This window comes from Nicotiana attenuata, chromosome 10, assembly GCF_001879085.1.
Source record: "Nicotiana attenuata strain UT chromosome 10, NIATTr2, whole genome shotgun sequence".
NCBI classification, from domain to species: Eukaryota; Viridiplantae; Streptophyta; class Magnoliopsida; order Solanales; family Solanaceae; genus Nicotiana; species Nicotiana attenuata.
In genome coordinates this window covers 22,259,860-22,276,940 of record NC_031998.1, presented here as the reverse complement: position 1 = coordinate 22,276,940, position 17,081 = coordinate 22,259,860, and the positions used below count along the sequence as shown (strand labels likewise).

Here is a 17,081-nt window from a genome sequence, read left to right as displayed (position 1 = left end):
ACTACAACAAATTATATAAGGGAATATATATACATAACATACAATATATACTACAAGAAAATATATAAGGAAATATATATACATAACATACAATATATACTACAACAAATTATATAAGGGAATATATATACATAACATACAATATATAGTATACTATACTAGTATACTATATATATTATATATACATGAAGAAGTAGTACTATATAAACTACAAAACAAGATTTTTCAAAATGAGGGCCCCACCCCCACTGACCACCAACGGTCATATTAATTGCACAAATAACCACTTACTGGTCATATTAATTGCACAAATAGCCTTTTTTTTAAAAAAATTACAAAACTAACCTTCTCTAACACTATAAGTACCCCCCTCCCTCTTCTTCATTTCAATACTCAATACTCATTTCTCAATCTAAATTTCTCTCAATCTCCAATTTTCAAGACTTCAAGTCTCAATCTCAATTTTCAAGTTAAATCATGCCTCGTTCGGAAAGAGTGCGCTTATTTGTTTCGCAATACTATGAAGTGCTTGAAGAAAATGAAGAAGGCCAAATATTAAAGTGCAAGAACTGTGGAAGAGTCTTAAATTTTCGTTCAGGGTGTACCATAGGTATTTTAAGGAGGCATATAAAGTATTGTGTTGAGGGTATTTATCCGCAAATTCGTCTTTAAGATTTTTCAACAATTTGTGTTATTTTAAAATTATTAGACGTATTTATGCTTCATGTTGTACTTTGTTATTAATTTATTATGCATGCCAATTTAGTTTTACTATTGATTTGTTATTTTACATTTTCATCAAACACTTTAATAATTAGATTTCTATATTATATATACTACATATATTTATATAGCAATGCATAAGAGCAATTTATATATATACATACACATATGGTTTACAAGAAATTGCCTTAAATAAAAAAAATTAAAAAAAAAAAAGCTCGAAAATAAAAAAAGCCCGTTAGGCCCGCTAAGCCCACGAGCCCGGCCCATTTAGCCCAGGACCATATGGGCTTAGGCCCGTCACGGGCTGGTCCTACCCGTTGAGCCCACGAAGCCCGGGACCGTGAAGCCCGGGACCGCCAGAGCCCGGGACCGCTAAGCCCAGGCCCGTTTAGCCCATTTAGGCCCGGGCCCGACCCACCATAAGCATTACCGCAGGGGTATTTTTGTCCGATATTTTCAGCCTAGTATAAATAGATTCTTTTCCCATTTTTAGGCAATCAGATAGTTTTGTACGTAGAGTTGCGCTCGTGACTTCGTTTCTTTTGCTATTTTGAGTAATTTTAGCTTAATTTCACCATTGAATCTTCAAGTTCTATTTAGTAATTAATTATTATGAGTTTATCTTCATCTATTTCTTTGTTTTTTCTCTTTAGTTATGAGTAGCTAGACCCTTCAGCTAGGGTTGTGGCTCAACCCTAGTGTGGGTAATTGATGGGTCTTGTGTTTTAGGGCTTGATTGACTATGGGTGTTTGATATTTGGACTAATTTCATGTTTAATTGCTGAATTAGTGGTTGCAAACACTAGTTTGTGTTTAGTTGACTTTGGCTCTTCTTGAGAAAAAGAGCCTAAGTCTCTGAAATTGGTCCAACAAGGAATTGGGGCGTACTCAAGAGATTGATAGCCCCAATTAAAGGGTTAAACCTAGATATAGTAATACCCGACTTGAACATTAATTGCTTGTGCAAATTTGCATACCCAATTGGTCTTGAGAAAGTCAATTCGGGCAAAATCACTCGAACTACCGAGAGGTATAGAGTGAGTAGAATCGAGCAATGGTTATATCATACTCCCCAAATGTGACAATCTAGCTTTAGACACAAGAATCTGTCAATTGACCACCTAAGCGAAAGTCACTACCGTAGTGCCTTTTAATCATTTGAACAACTCGCAATAGTTTAACCCTAGCTTATTTTAGTTTAATTTAGCATTGTAGTTTTATAAAATTAGAATCATAATCAAAACCAAAAATGTGTAGAAGTGCAATTTGGAACAAATACACAACTCCACTTTAGATAGACACCCAACTCCAATATCTAGCTCCCTGTGGAAATCGATCCCGACCTTAATCGGGTAAAAGCTGCTTCGACCTCTCTCACTACTCAATAGTAGTGCAGGGTTGGCCCAGATCAAATGACAAGAGAAATTTTACGTGGAAAATTTCCAGCTCAACGGGATTAAAAACCACGACCTACCCTTGTAGGATTTCAACTTCACTACCGAGCAACTTTCAAATTACAACCTATGCAACCTAGGAATTAACTCTTAATCCCTCACTAACTTGTAATACACCTATTACAAGCCACTTTGCAATAACTCTATTACAAACACTTTAAAACTTGACTAACTCTAGCCAAGACTTAAACACGCAGGTTTAAGGTTTACAAAGATGTTCCTCTGAAGTGATTCTAAATAAGCTGGATAGGAATTACAATTTGAAGAACTATTACAACTCAACTAAGGACACACAATAACTCGATATGGGAACTGGTCCGTAGTTGCTTTGTTCTTTGTTCTTGAGGCACTTGAAACTTGCTAGCTGAATAGTCACGTAAGTGAGCTTGTGTAAGATCTCTAAGTGTTCAAGTGTTTTTGTTTTACCTCCCTTGAATGCATATATACATGTGTGACATCACATGTGATGATGAAAGCAAGGTAGGTAAAAACTCTTCCCTGGAAAGTTGACTGCAGCACTGTTCCTGCACTGTAGCGTGTGTAGGCAGCAACTTTTCAACTGCAGAGTTGACCTTGTACAGTCTCCTCGGGAACTGGTAGGGACCTGGTCCCTCAGTTGTTCCTTCCACTCTGAGGAGTTGAATCATATTCCACGTTAAATCCCAACCTGGAATCTTGTGAACTTGAGGTCTTGTAAATGTTTAACATGTTCCTTATCTGGTTCTGGATAGTAAGTTTGTTAGATCATCAAAATATAAAGTAAAGTACTTATAACCTATCAATTTCCCCCTTTTTGATGATGACAAACTTATAATTGAAAATCCTAGAGGGAGCCACAAAGGAACCAGATTGTGAACCAGAAAGACCTTAAGTTCCCCCTGAAACTCTGCATTCCCCCTTTGTCAGTACTTGAACTTTTGTGAGTTCCCCCTGAATGAGTTTCCCCTGAATGTGTATTTTGTTTTCAGATTATTATTCATTCATGAGCTCATATGCACTCTCTCATTTATTCATTCTTTATTATTCAATTAAAATCTTCCCTCTTTTGGCATCATAAAAAGCACAGAACATAGTAGCAGCATAAAGAAGTCTAGCATAGCTCACTCATGCCACTTATGTTCTCACAACATGATAGAAGACAGAAATAGAAGAGCATCATAGATAGCAAAAAGGAAATCACTTGTATTAACCAGAATTGGACTTTTACAGGCAGGAGCAAATTCATTGTTTTCATCCACAGTCTAGAATAAACAAAAAAAGAATTACCAGAAATAACAAACATCACCAAAAAGACAACTTAAGAAGACAGACACTGGAAACTGGACACTAAGGGGACATTCTTTAAGGGACACTAGAGGAAGGGGGCTTGGAAGAGGAAGCAAGAGTTTGGAGGACAAGATCTATGCGAGCATTCGCGGACATTTGCTCAGAGCAGTCTTTCTTTTAGGTCTTCCACCTGTTTCCTTAGTTCAGCATTCTCCTTTGTTAGGCGTGCAACCTCTGCGCTGTGAGAACCACTGAAATTAGGTACCTCTTGAAACTGACTGAGCTGACTCTCAAGAATCGCGTTCCTAGCCTTTAACTTCCGGATCTCCTTTGTGGCACTATTCTGAGCATTTATCAGTTGAAAGATTGTGGAAGTACTTCCAACTCCTCTGAATTTATCAATACACTCACACTCATCCAGAGTAGTTTTTGAAAATGATTGCTTTTTGGTGCCCACTTTGGCCTGTCCCAGAGGTACTTTGAAAAACTCAAAGACCTTTGTGAGAAGGAACCCATAAGGCAGTCCAGGATTCCCGTCTTTGAGGTTCTCTACCTTCTGCATATGCTCAATCATTATGGCAGGCAAATTGATGGAGGAGAAATTATCCAAAGTCTCCATAAGGAATAGATCAGCTTTGGATGCAACAGATCTTCTTTTAGCGCGGGGAAGCAATACTTTGTTAACCATCTCAAAGAGCAGCTGATACACTGGAAGGACTGCCTTCTTATACACCTGTTCCCCATGATGTACTGCCTTGTCCTTGACAATGGCAATTCTGAAGGTTGGTGTGCAAGCACCCTGAGCAGATGACACTCCTTCGGTAGGAACACCCAGAATTGACCTCAATAAGGCAGAGTCCATCACTATGTCCACCCCATTTACCAACACACAGATTTGATCACCATCTACTGTGAAGAGGCTGGTGTAGAAGCTTCGCACCTCGTCCTCATACACTATAGGAGCCACAGTAGTAAACAAATTGGTCCACTGTTGAGCATCACAAATATCCACTAATTGTCTCATCCCAGCACTCTCTAGAATGTCAGAGGAAAATGTGCGGCCCCGCGGCACTTTCTGATTCCCCGGCTTCCTTTTCTCTGACCTCAGAGTTTCACTTACTTTTCCTTTCTTGACAGAACCAGGTTCCTCATCATCACCATCATCATCATCATCCCTCTTTCTTTTCACTGACTTGCCAACAGACTTTTCCTTCTCCACTGACTTGTCTGTCTATGTTAACTAGATTTCTCCACTTCTTCCTCATCTGACTTGTCACCACGCTCCTTCACTGTCTTGTCACCAGAACTTTTTACCAACTTTTTACTAGAACCATCAACAAAACTCTTGGATGAACTCTCACCACCCTTAGAGGTGTGCTTTTCGGATTGAGAGAGAGAGTGCTTCTTCCTAGAAGACTTGCGGGTCAGGGAACTAGGTTCCTCTTTGGTTTCCTCATCCACATCCACTACAGGAACATCCTCTGCTTGTACAACTTTTCCATCTTTGACCAACCTTCTCCTTCTCCGGCTCTTTTTACTCTTCTTGAGGGCAAACTCTAGAGCCTCCTTTTGCTGCAACCGTGAAGTGGGTTGCTTAGGAGGTGGCTCTGAAGTTGCCACTGTCTTAGTCCTAGCCCTGATAAAACTAGCATAAACTAAATCATTTGTGTCTTCTTCACTGTCAGGATTTGTCTCAGGCACCACCATATTCAAAGGCTCAGCATCGAAGTGGGGAGAGGGAGCAGGATCAATACTGACCTGGGAAGATGACTCCTGACCTTGATCCTCCATGGAGGGATCAAGTTCATCATTTGGGACCCCAGTAGCATCATCTTGTGCTGGCTGTTCAAATGGCATAATTTCTCTCTCTTCTTCTGTCTCTTCCCCCTAAGACTCAGACCCTCTTGCACATTCTTCTATAATGACCCCTTCTGACGCAATAGAAAATGTATTCTCTATTCCCTCCTTTTCTTGTAGTTCCATGGAGATTGCAACAAACGAAGGAGTGATACCTTCAGAGTCACAACTTGTCCTGGCGATCTCAGTCTCTTCATGACTAGTCACCAGATCTTCACTCAAGTGCTCAGCCATGGATAGAGTAAAAGGTTCCTGAACGAGGTTCCCCTCTTAACCCTATTGATTCTGTTTGACTAGTGAGACTGGAGGAGGACAGACATCTTCAAACTTACTTAGATGAGGAGTGGACTTGGAGAGTGTAGGAGAGGGAGTGGAGTCTGGAGGAGACTCTTCTTTAGGGTTTGGACCAGTGATTTCTTTAGGAGAGAGGTTTACCTCTGAACTACTAACTCGTGCGGACTCAACCGCAGTGTTGTCAGGCACACTAAAGGTTGCTTGATTTTCAAACATAATGAGATTATTCTCGAAGGACAGTGGATTTGAGAAGAGAGAAGACAAACAGGGAATTCTTGAGTTTGGAAGAGGAGGGGTTGTGATGTTGATTTAATTATGATGAGGGACCCATACTGAAACGGCGGCACCCTTTTGCTTGGGAGATGTATCGTTTAGAAAAGGAGTGACGTTTGGGTTGTGACGTATTGGCTGAAGAGACACGACTTTAAAGGGACTGTCACGCTGATGATGTGGTGGCATTGCTTTTGTCCATTTTAAATTGTGTATGAAAGAACAAAGAAACCACTAACCTGCGTTAGAGAACTAGGTTCCTTGATAGGTCTGGAAAGTGAATTTTATCCCCTTATTCATCATGCACTGCAGCATCTGCTTCTATAGTCATCATGTGTGTCTACCTGTAACAGTATAGAGGTGAGTTAGACTTAGCCAGAAAACACTTTAGCTAGCTTTTACCTGACTATGACTTTCATAACCAATAATGAGGAACCAGGTTCTCAGTTGGTTTTATCATCCCCAATGCACGGCGATCTTTCTCAGAATGCTTTCTTCCTAGGGCTTTTGGTGAAGATGTTTGCAACTTGATCTTCAACAGTCACTGTAGTTGGACCTCTTGAGTTGGGCTCAAGTTCTTCCAAATTTGTTGCTTGGTCCACATCACTTTTTTGCTTGGTCCACAGTACTTGACCACAGCAGGATGCTGATTATACATATTCTGCTTCAGCTGTTGAGAGTGCCATTAAATTCTGCTAGCCTCATGAGACAAGATAGGAACTCAGAGACTGTCCCAATTCAGGCGAGCTTTTCCTAACCATTACTTGGAGGACAGTAGAGAACCAGGTTCTGTGTTCTTCTAGGATACCTCAAGATACTTACACCATCCTTCAGATGAGAATCCTTTGGATTTGACTGAGACCTTGCACAGAACCCAACTCTGACCATGATGTCTAGTCTACTTGCAGTGAGATACAGAAGTGATTCAGTGATGTCTCTATGCAAAAGCCCTATTTCCAACAGCTTATTTTTCAGCTTATGTTGTTGTAGACGCGGGACCCGGTTCCTTGCTAGAATCAATAGGCGTTCTCTACCTTGATCATTATTTCTGTTCTCTTTTGAGACGAGTATGTCATGAGGATCCCTCCATCTCTTCTACCATCATATTTTCAAGGCTGACCCTTCCCATTGTTGAGAATATATCAGCTATACCCAGATGTACTCAATTAAGTCAGCAGCTTTGGTCAAGATGTTTGCAAACCCTTCATCAATTAATATTGACCGTGCCCAAATTTTCAAAAGTCCTTTCCTTCTTTTCAACAACTCCATCTGAGGTGGTGTTCTTTGAGCTAAATGGTTGAGTAGTTCTTCTTTCAACATAGCATTCATCCCCTTATGGCATTATGCAAACCTGTTCCATGATTTAATCTGATGCAAGCCACGTTTGTTTCTATTGGTACCTGGATCTTCTTGACAAAACCCACAGTTTCTTGAAAGATCTCATCCTTGGTTCTGAAGTGCTGTCTGCCCCTTTTTGGGCTTGAATGAAGATCTGACATGCTTTTCTTTTTGCACAGGCATTGCACACTTCATGTTACTTGCTACTCAACTTGATCAGACCACGAACCAGGTTCTTCAGATCCAGTTTGTTTAGAGATAGACAACGTGCAATGCTCCAGACTTTTGTCCCATGATTCAGTATTGTTTTCGATAGCTTCCAACCAACTTATGTCTCCACTCTGCAGAAGCTCAATCACAGCAACATACGTACTCTTGTGTCTTTTGCCTACAACATCACCTCACCAGTCATAGGATTAGAGATTGTGCATATCCTGTACAAGCATTCCAGCATATTTCCTTTGACACAAATTTTCCAACTCCTAGAGCGTGCCCCCTTTTTAACCATTTTCAAAAGGGTACACTCTCTCCTTGCAGGGCTTTTTAGTGAAGGAAAATTGATTGTATTTCCAGTCCTGTCCTTTGAGCAGTCGCTGTTCATATGTCATTATTGGCTGCTTCCCTTCACTGTTCCCTGCACACAGAAATCAAGGGTTAGATTTAGGAACCCAAACAAGTTTGGGTCCCTTGTTAAGAGAAAAAGGATGAATGAGTGCTTTCTTAGTCCAAGCAGGAAAAATGCGTTTCCTATTTGATGGACCAGGTCCTCTTACAGTAGTTGCTCTCTCAACAAAGACTTTATTTCTCTGATGAGACTGAATCCTGGCCATGCAATTTTCCTTGAGGTGCCCATTGTTGCCACAGTGGGTACATAGCCAATTGTTAGGTATAGTAACATACTTGCTATGAGGGTTGTAGGGAATCTTTTCCCTTTGAAACCCAATCCCCTGCCTGTTTCCCCAGAGTTGGTGTACATGGCAGTGATAGCATCCGAGGACCAGGTCCACTTAAGAGATTTCTCAAGATCACTCTTTAATTTCCCTAGTTCTTCCTGAAGTTGTTTGTTTTTCTCAAGTTCAGCAGACATACTAGTCTTTACCAAGTTTAACTCATTTTCAAGCTTAATGTGTGCTTCACTTGCAACTTCCTTTCCCTTTTCAGAGTTTCCAAGCCTATTTACTATTTTAAATTCCTCAATTGTTTCTGTCAAGTATACTACCACCACTACTAGGTCATCTCTTTCTTGCTCAATGATAGCAACTCTCTCAGTCAAGGTTTTCTTTTCTTTACTTGCACACTCAATGGTTTCTTTTAAGTCCACCACAACCACCATTAATCATCTCGTTCATGTTCTATACTAGCAATTTTCTCTTCTAAGGCATTCTTTTCTCTTTTCAGGTTCTCTATTGTTTCTTTCAAATCAACTACAACAACTACTAAGTCATCTCTAGTTTGTTCAGCTTTCCCTAGTTCCATAGTTAAAGCATCTTTATCATTGATAAGAATATAGTAAGCATCAATTAGCACATTTGCTAATGACATGAGCTTTTTAGAAGAGTAAGATTTCAGATTTCTCTAAACATCCAGAAAGTTTACCTCATCATCGTTGTCATCTTCATCGTCATCAGATTGAGCAATTAGAGCAAAGATTGAATCATACTCAGTTGTTTCATTTTCCACTGCCATCATTGAACTACCACCATGGTCGTCTTCTTCTTCAGATTCGCTGGAGGAGTCTCCCCATGCAGCAAGAGCTTGCTTTACAACGTTGTCAGCATCATTCTTCCTCTTGAAGCGTTTGTCAGGAACCTAGTTCCTCTTTGCTACTTTGTCAAAGTTGTTATTATACTGATCTTGCTTTAGGAGGGGGAAATCCTTGATGAAGTGTCCTGGCTTGACACATTTATGACAGAGATCATAAGTTCTAGGATTGCTAGAGCTTACCCTTTTTGGAATGCCTCCATTCCTGCGAACCATCTTCTAGAACCTTTTTATCAAGTAAGCCATGTCCCCGTCTTCACCACTTGAGTCATTGTTGTCCGTCTTGAGGACCAGGTTCTTCTCCCTCTTGGGCTCTCTTCTTTCATTGTCCTTCTTCTTCTTCTTCATTTCATAGGTTTTCAAGTTTCCAACAAGTTCATCCATGGTCAGTGTCTGCAAGTCCTTAGCGTCTGTAATGGCGTTAACTTTGCTTTCCCAAGAACTGGGCAGTACACTAAGGATTTTTTTGACAAGCTTGTTTCTTGGAATACTTTCACCAAGAGAGTGAAGCTCATTGATGATGGAGGTGAATTGAGTATGCATATCTTGAATGGATTCATCATCTTTCATTCTGAAGAGCTCATATTCTGTTGTGAGCATATCAATCTTGGATTGCTTCACCTGAGTTGTTCCCTCGTGAGCTGTCCGAAGAGCCTCCCAGATCTCTTTTGCTGATTGACAAGCTGATATCCTGTTATATTCATCAGGGCCAATCCACACACAAGAATTTTCTTTGCTCGAAAATTCTTTTCTATGGCCTTTCTATCAGCGTCATTGAATTCTTTCCTCGTCTTGGGAATGGCTAATGCTGGATCGCCAAGGTTCTTTGTAGAGACAAAGGGTCCGTCACATATTACATCCCATAACTCAGAGTCTTCAGCCATGATGAAGTCATGCATCCTAGTTTTCCACCACCCATAGTATTAACCATTGAACCTAGGAGGTCTGTACGTGGACTGGCCTTCTTCGAAGTTTGGAGGAGCATCCATGAGGATCCTTTCTAGGTGTTAACCTGATAAAAAGAACCTGCTCTATACTAATTGATAGAATGTATGGGTGTACCAACTTCAATATAGAACCATGTTCTCTATCAGGTTTGGCAGTACACACAGAGAGAACAGAAGTTAAATGACAAGAGGAATTTTACGTGGAAAATTCTCAGCTCAACAGGATTAAAAACCATGACCTACCCTTGTAGGATTTTAACTTCACTACCGAGCAACGTTCAGATTACAACCTATGCAACCTAGGAATTAACTCTTAATCCCTCACTAACTTGTAATACAGCTATTACAAGCCACTTTGCAATAACTCTATTACAAACACTTTAAAACTTGACTAACTCTAGCCAAGACTTAAACACGCAGGTTTAAGGTTTACAAAGATGTTCCTATGAAGTGCTTCTAAATAAGCTGGATAGGAATTACAATTTGAAGAACTATTACAAAGCTACAACTCAACTAAGGACACACAATAACTCGATGTGGGAACTGGTCTGTAATTGCTTTGTTCTTTGTTCTTGAGGCACTTGAAACTTGCTAGCTGAATAGTCACGTGAGTGAGCTTGTGTAAGATCTCTAAGTGTTCATGTGTTTTTGTTTTACCTCCCTTGAATGCATATATACATGTGTGACATCACATGTAATGATGCAAACAAGGTAGGTAAAAAGTCTTCCCTGGAAAGTTGACTGCAACACTGTTCCTGCATTACAGCGTGTGTAGGCACCAACTTTCCAGCTGCAGAGTTAGCTTCATACAGTCTCCTTGGGGGAACTGGTAGGGACCTGGTCCCTCAGCTGTTCTTTCCACTCTGAGGAGTTGAATCATATTCCACGCTGAATCCCAACCTGGAATCTTGTGAACTTGAGGTCTTGTAAATGTGTAACAGGTTCCTTATCTGGTTTTGGATAGTAAGTTTGTTAGATCATCAAAACATAAAGTAAAGTACTTATAACCAAAGTACTTGTAACCTATCAGACGCCATAATAAATATTCCAAGTGGCGACTCTAAATTATATAAATAATCTCATTTTGAATAATGTCACTTTAATTGAAAAAACTCCCTATCCCTCGGGAAAAAGAAGGTGTGACAGCTCTGGCGACTCTGCTGAGGATCGAACCCAGAATCTTTGTTTCAAGGTTCAGAGTTCGAGCTTAGAATAACTGTGATACTTGGTTTTTGTTTATTATATGATTTTTTACGTGTTTGAGCCTAATGTGCTAAATGCCGCTTTTTTACCACTTTAATATTGTTTGAACTGTATATAAAATTGCTCCCTTCTTCTCTCTAAGTCTTCTAAATCTTCTAGGAAGCGTGCGCTTCGCGTGACTTCTTTTCTGTTAGAGTCATACCCTAATTTTAGAACGAGGATCAGACAAGTTGCAAAGCTGGGAAGCTTCTGTATTCCCGGTATGCTGTCCCTCTCGGCTCGAGTTGTCCGCTTGGGTAAGCCAGGTCTAGAAAAATACACCCAGGTTTTAAACTTAGAATGACATAGCCTTGTAACGTATCCCTAGTAGGTATGTTTGTTTGCATCACGTGCATTTGACTTTGGGGAACTCAACACAGGGGTTGGGTTCGTCTAGGACAGGTGTACCCAAAAATTAAAAGATCATCCTGATGCATTTTGCGTGCTAACTGTACATTTATTTGTTTCGGCTTGCATGTTGACCGGCTTCTAGAATAGGGGAAGAAAATCAAGAAAAATCAAGAGTGAGGTAGGAGAGAAAAATCACGCGATTCTGAAAATCCCAATATTGAAAATATCCCGAAACTCTGCCAAAATTTTTGAAAAAAAAAAGGTCATGTTTCCCTGTATGTCAAAACTGACCGAACTACGCGGGTTTGATTCTCACCGGATATGATACGTAGGCAACTCTCATCGGGTCCAGCCCCGTTTTTGTAAAAATAATCAAAAATAGGAAATGCTGTCATTTTGTCATAAATAAAGTCAGGTGATGTTGTTATTGTCCAAATGGCTAGAAATGTCCCAACGGGACGCCGGAAGGCCGTTTTTACAATTATAGCCACCTTGGATCCTTTTTCCAATTTTAGGCCACTTAGCAGGCACAACCCTAAAATCTTTCTTTCGGAAGTGCTGAAGGGTCGTATTTGCAAAAGTAGGCGTGATTTGTTTTAAGTTGGATTTTGCAAAATAATCTTTTCATGGTCAATGTTTAAACAAAATTCACATATTTTAACCAGTCACCCTAATTTAAAAATGTGCAAAATGAGCACCGTTGAGAATGTACCTTTTCGAGTCGTAGATGAGATTCCACTAAGACTCCACATGTGGTGGAATGACCTGGGGGAGGTCAACAAGCATTCTGTGACTAAAGCTTTAGGTGGGCTCACTAGTCTTTTGAAGATTAAGCTCAGGGTTGATCTAATTGAAGCTTTGATACCATTTTGGGACCCGGCACATAATGTTTTTCACTTCTCCGACTTTGAATTGACCCTTACGCTAGAGGACATGGCAGGATACGCTGGTCTTGACGGGAATCTCAAGCACCAATATCCAGTAGCACCCAGAACCGTAACTCCTCATAAGTTTTTGGACCTTTTTAGCATTAACCGGCAGGTTAAAATGAAGATTTGGCTGAAGGTTTCTGTACATTCCACTTCTTATATAGATGGTATAGAGACCCCCGCAGATTTGAGGCTCCGGACACTGGTTTGAGTCACCAGGGAAAGAAAAACAAGTGGGAAGCACGCAGGGGTTTGGCCTTCGTAATCGCATTCCTAGGCACTCTAGTATGCCCAAGAAGTGACGGACACATAAAATTTGGACTTGCAGGAATGGATGACTTTATGGTCAAGAAGGCCAACGGTACTCTTATACCGATGATTCTCGCGGCAATATATCGAGCTTTAACCGTTTGTCGAGTTGGTGCAAAGTTCTTTGAGGGTTGCAACTTGCTTTTGCAAATATGGCCGGTGGAACATCTCTATCATCACCCGAGGTACATGAACTACGGATTGACCGGACTCAATTGAATTGAAGAGTATGGAAATAGGGTAAACGGCGATGAGTTGCCGGAGGGTACTGAAGCATGGTTCACATACCTGGGTTCTTTGACCGCAAAGAAAATCGAATGGATTTCATTTGGCTCCCAGTTAACGAGGTTATCTACATGTCTGCCGAAGTGCGCTTTCTATTATTGATGGGTCTTCAGAGTATTCAGTCATATGCTCCGAATCGGGTCCTACGCCAATTGGGAAGGTATCAAACAATCCCTCATGACGAAAATCTGAGTGCACGGGTTATTGAGCTATGCCCAAAGGATGCATTCTCAGAAGAAAAGGTTCGCCAGGTTTGGCACCAATGTAGGTTTCTGGAGCCACAGACTCAGGTGCGAGATTTGTCCTCTAGTGAGGTAGAGTCTAATTACACGGCATGGTATAGCAAGAGAGCCCGGGTAGATCAAGAGCCAAACAGCCCGCTAAAAGGCCCCATGTCCAACAGTTCACTGACGGAGCGCAGGAATAGTGGGTTTGGTTAGTTAAGGAGAAGGAATGCCGGACCACCATAAGCAAACTAGAAGATCAAGTCAGAACCATCAAATTTGATAGTAGTTTGCAGGCTGCTGAGGATGAAGGAGAAAAAAAGAGGTTGGCCCCGAAAAACGAAGCCCTCCGAGCTCAGATACGGAAAATGAAAATAGCCGCCAAAACGCCAGTGAGAAGTGAGAGGGACGAAAGGATCATAAGCAATTTGAGGCGAAAAGTACATGATTATGCGACCGATCTAACAAAGGCCAAAAAGGCTTGGCAAAAGCTCGAGCAAAGTTGGCAAAAGGTGTAGGAGAACAAGCAAGGTCAGCCCACCAATTAAAATAGAAGTACGATAGAGAAGTCACGATTTTAAGAAAAAAAGCTGGCCACCCTTGAAAATGAAATGGTTCAGCAAACAAAGGACTTCAAAACAGAAAGAGAACAATGTTATGCACTGATTTACCAATTAGAAGAGAGCATGCAGAAATTGCAAGACCAAATCAACACAGCCATGGAAGTGCTAGAAGCCCGTGCACATCAAATTGGATGTTTGCTCCAAGAAAAGGGTGTCATTAGAATGAGAATCAAAGAAATAGTTGATTACGCTGCAATGAAATGCCATGAGTGTGAGGATATGACCAGATCTATGTTTTTTGCTTCCGTGATAATCTTCGCTCGCCAGGTGATAGCCGATCTAGAGCTCCTCCAGGAAGAGATTGCACATAGTCCCGCATCGAGATCGACTGATGTCCCGCGGGCCCCCAGAATAGCATTTGAGGCTCTTATGTATTCTTGATTTTTCAGATTTTGAGTCTATATTTTACTTTTCTCGAGTCTATTCGTCTTTTCACCCATGTCGAGTATGTTTGTTGTTTTGTTTTAAGTCTGTATGTTTCTTTTTTTAGTCTTCAGTACTTCCGAGTCTTTGTAATGGAAAAAAACAAAAAGATTTTATTAATGAAATATTGAAAAACCCCACACAAAAAAACTTCTTTACTTTCATTTTGCATTTATTCCCCTGAACTATGTAATGGTCTGATTCATACAGCATCATGATACGTAGGCAATCCCCATCGGATTCGATCATTGCCATTAATTAAATGGAGTGAAAAAGAGAGAAGAAAGAAAAAGAAAGGAAAGAGTGAAAAAATAACAGAGAAAAACAAAGAGCGAAAAATAACAAAAGAAAGAAAATGAAATCAAGATATGAAAAATGGATTGAAAGAAAAGAGTTACAGAATGAGAAAAGAGGTAGCAAAAGCCGGGATGAAACACGCAGCCGTTGCAAAAATATTTAGAAACGTTTAACTGTTCAGGTGCATTACATCGCCAATGTGCGATTCCCTATCTGTTAAATGTCTCAAAACTGACAAGGGTGTTGTGTGTGCCAAATAAGACAGGTCTTGTTTAGGTGGATGGTTTTGATGGTAATCTAGCTTCTCACCTCTACTTTACAAGATCAAAAGGAAGTGTCCCAATGTCTTCAGAAAGCAGTCTCTGCATCAGCGATCCACAAGATAATGTTACACCGGTTATGTCACAGCCTGAATCGACAACTACCGAAGAGCACAAGAGGTCGCGTCTCCACATGTTGGAAATGTGGGACGCCTGGTCCAATGGGAGAGAACCACCAAGTACAATCCCTGGATTTCCCGAGTTGATCCCCGGGACAGGTGGAACCACCAACATCCCCATCCCCATGTCCAACCCATTCGTCCCTTTTGGGTACCCTACTATGTCAGCCAACTTTACCGGTATGCCTTCTGAAGTCCGCCCCAGAACCATTTTTAGGGGTACCTTCAATGTTGTACACCACACCACCAGTCTTTACCATGGCACAACCAATCGTGCTTAGGCCATGCTTTGAGCCTTCAACGTTCAGCTTCCAAGGCCCGCAATTTCAGCCAGACACAACTCATGTTACTCTAGACTCATACCCTCAGCATCCGCAATATGAGTCCCCAATGGAACAAAAAGTAGTAGTAAGGAACCCCGAGCAGGAAGATATGGCTCGGAAAATGAGAAGCCTAGAACAAAGCTTAAAAAATATACAAGGCCTGAGTAGCCAAAAAAGTATTTCCTACTCAGGCTTGTGCATGTTCCCAAATGTCCATCTACCTGCCGGCTTCAAAATGCCAAAGTTTGAGAAGTATGATGGGCATGGAAACCCAATTGGTCACCTTAAGAGATACTGCAATCAGTTGCGAGGGGCTGGTGGGAAAGAAGAGTTGTTGATGGCCTATTTCGGGGAGAGCCTGACAGGAATCGTCTCGGAATGGTATATAGATCAGGAAATCTCCCACTGGCACATATGAGATAATTTAGCACGAGATTGTCAGACAGTTCCAGTACAATGTCAACATAGCTCCAGACAGGAACTCCATGTCTAACTTGAAGAAGAAAACCGCGAAAAGTTTCTGTGAATATGCTATCAAATGGCGCGAGCAGGCCGCCAGAGTAAAACCGCCTATGGATGAGACCGAAATGGTTACAGTCTTCTTGCAAACCCAAGAGGCCGATTATTTTCAGAATATGATGTCCTTCATGGGCAAACCGTTTGCAAAGGTAGTCAAAATCGGGGAAATGGTAGAGAACGGTCTGAAAACTGGCCGGATATTGAGTCAAGCTGCTTTGAAAGCTACCTCCCAAGCCATCCAGAATGGCTCAAGGGGTTTAGCTAGTCGTAAAAAGAGGGAGGAAGGAGCCATGATGGCTTCGGGTTCAAGAGGCCCCGCCGATCATTTGATCACTCTTACATGCCGCCAAGAACCCCGCAACACTACTATCCACACCAAGATGCAGCCTATGCCGTGGCACCGCCTCCCTATGCGGTGATGAATACCCAGCCCTATACACGGCCACAACAGCACTACAACCAAGCCCGAGCTCCAGCTCCCAGAAATAACCATCCCTACCAAGCTCTGTATAACCCCCCCGTCCACGACAAAACAACCATCAACATAATCCACGCCCTCGTGAGCCTCCCAGGAGAAACAATTTCACCCGTTTCTTCTTCAAAAGCTTTGACCTTGTTCAGTAAACCCCAAATAACCCTATTCGCTTGGCTAGGAAACTCGTCGTGAAACCACCTAAAATAATTACATCCACCTTTGTCCTTCAAAAAAAATTCATTTAAACTAAATTCGGGAACAAAATAGTAAAAATAATTAATTGTAGTTAATTATTACTTACCTTTTTAATTTTGCATCCATAGAACCTCCTTCCAGGATTAGATGGAGACCATGAAGTTTTCAATTGACATTCATGATCACACCGGCATGAATCTACTCTTGGTGTGAGAGACATAATTGAGAGCTTAAGCCAAGATTCGAACACAAACGGTGAGACTACTTTTGATTTGGAGAGAAGAATAGAATTTTTAAACAAGAAAATCAAGAAAAGGGTGAAGAAATAGGGCTAGATTTTTTAGAGAAGGGTGAAGAACTAGGGCTGGTAAAAGGGGATGAGGGTTTAATTATATAATAGGGAAAGGGTGTTTTACCATTTTTATTGTACCGTTGAAATAGTTTTTGTCAGCATATTTTTAATGTCCACGCGCTCAAAAGCAATAATGTTCACGTTATTTGCCATGTCATTCGGACGTGTTAAAATAGTGTAGT

At 41.1% G+C, this 17,081-nt stretch overlaps 1 protein-coding gene across 1 annotated transcript in view; it reads right to left on the bottom strand.

Annotated features, from left to right (window-relative positions):
• The window catches only part of LOC109233639, a 7,092-nt gene extending 1,789 nt beyond the window's left edge, over nt 1–5,303 (bottom strand). Inside the window, exons 1-3 of the mRNA XM_019399516.1 lie at nt 4,688–5,303; nt 3,637–4,634; nt 3,371–3,421 (exon numbers count right to left, since the gene is read on the bottom strand). Coding sequence (XP_019255061.1) covers nt 3,371–3,421; nt 3,637–4,634; nt 4,688–5,303 — 1,665 coding nt within the window. The remainder of the gene's footprint in view (nt 1–3,370; nt 3,422–3,636; nt 4,635–4,687) is intronic.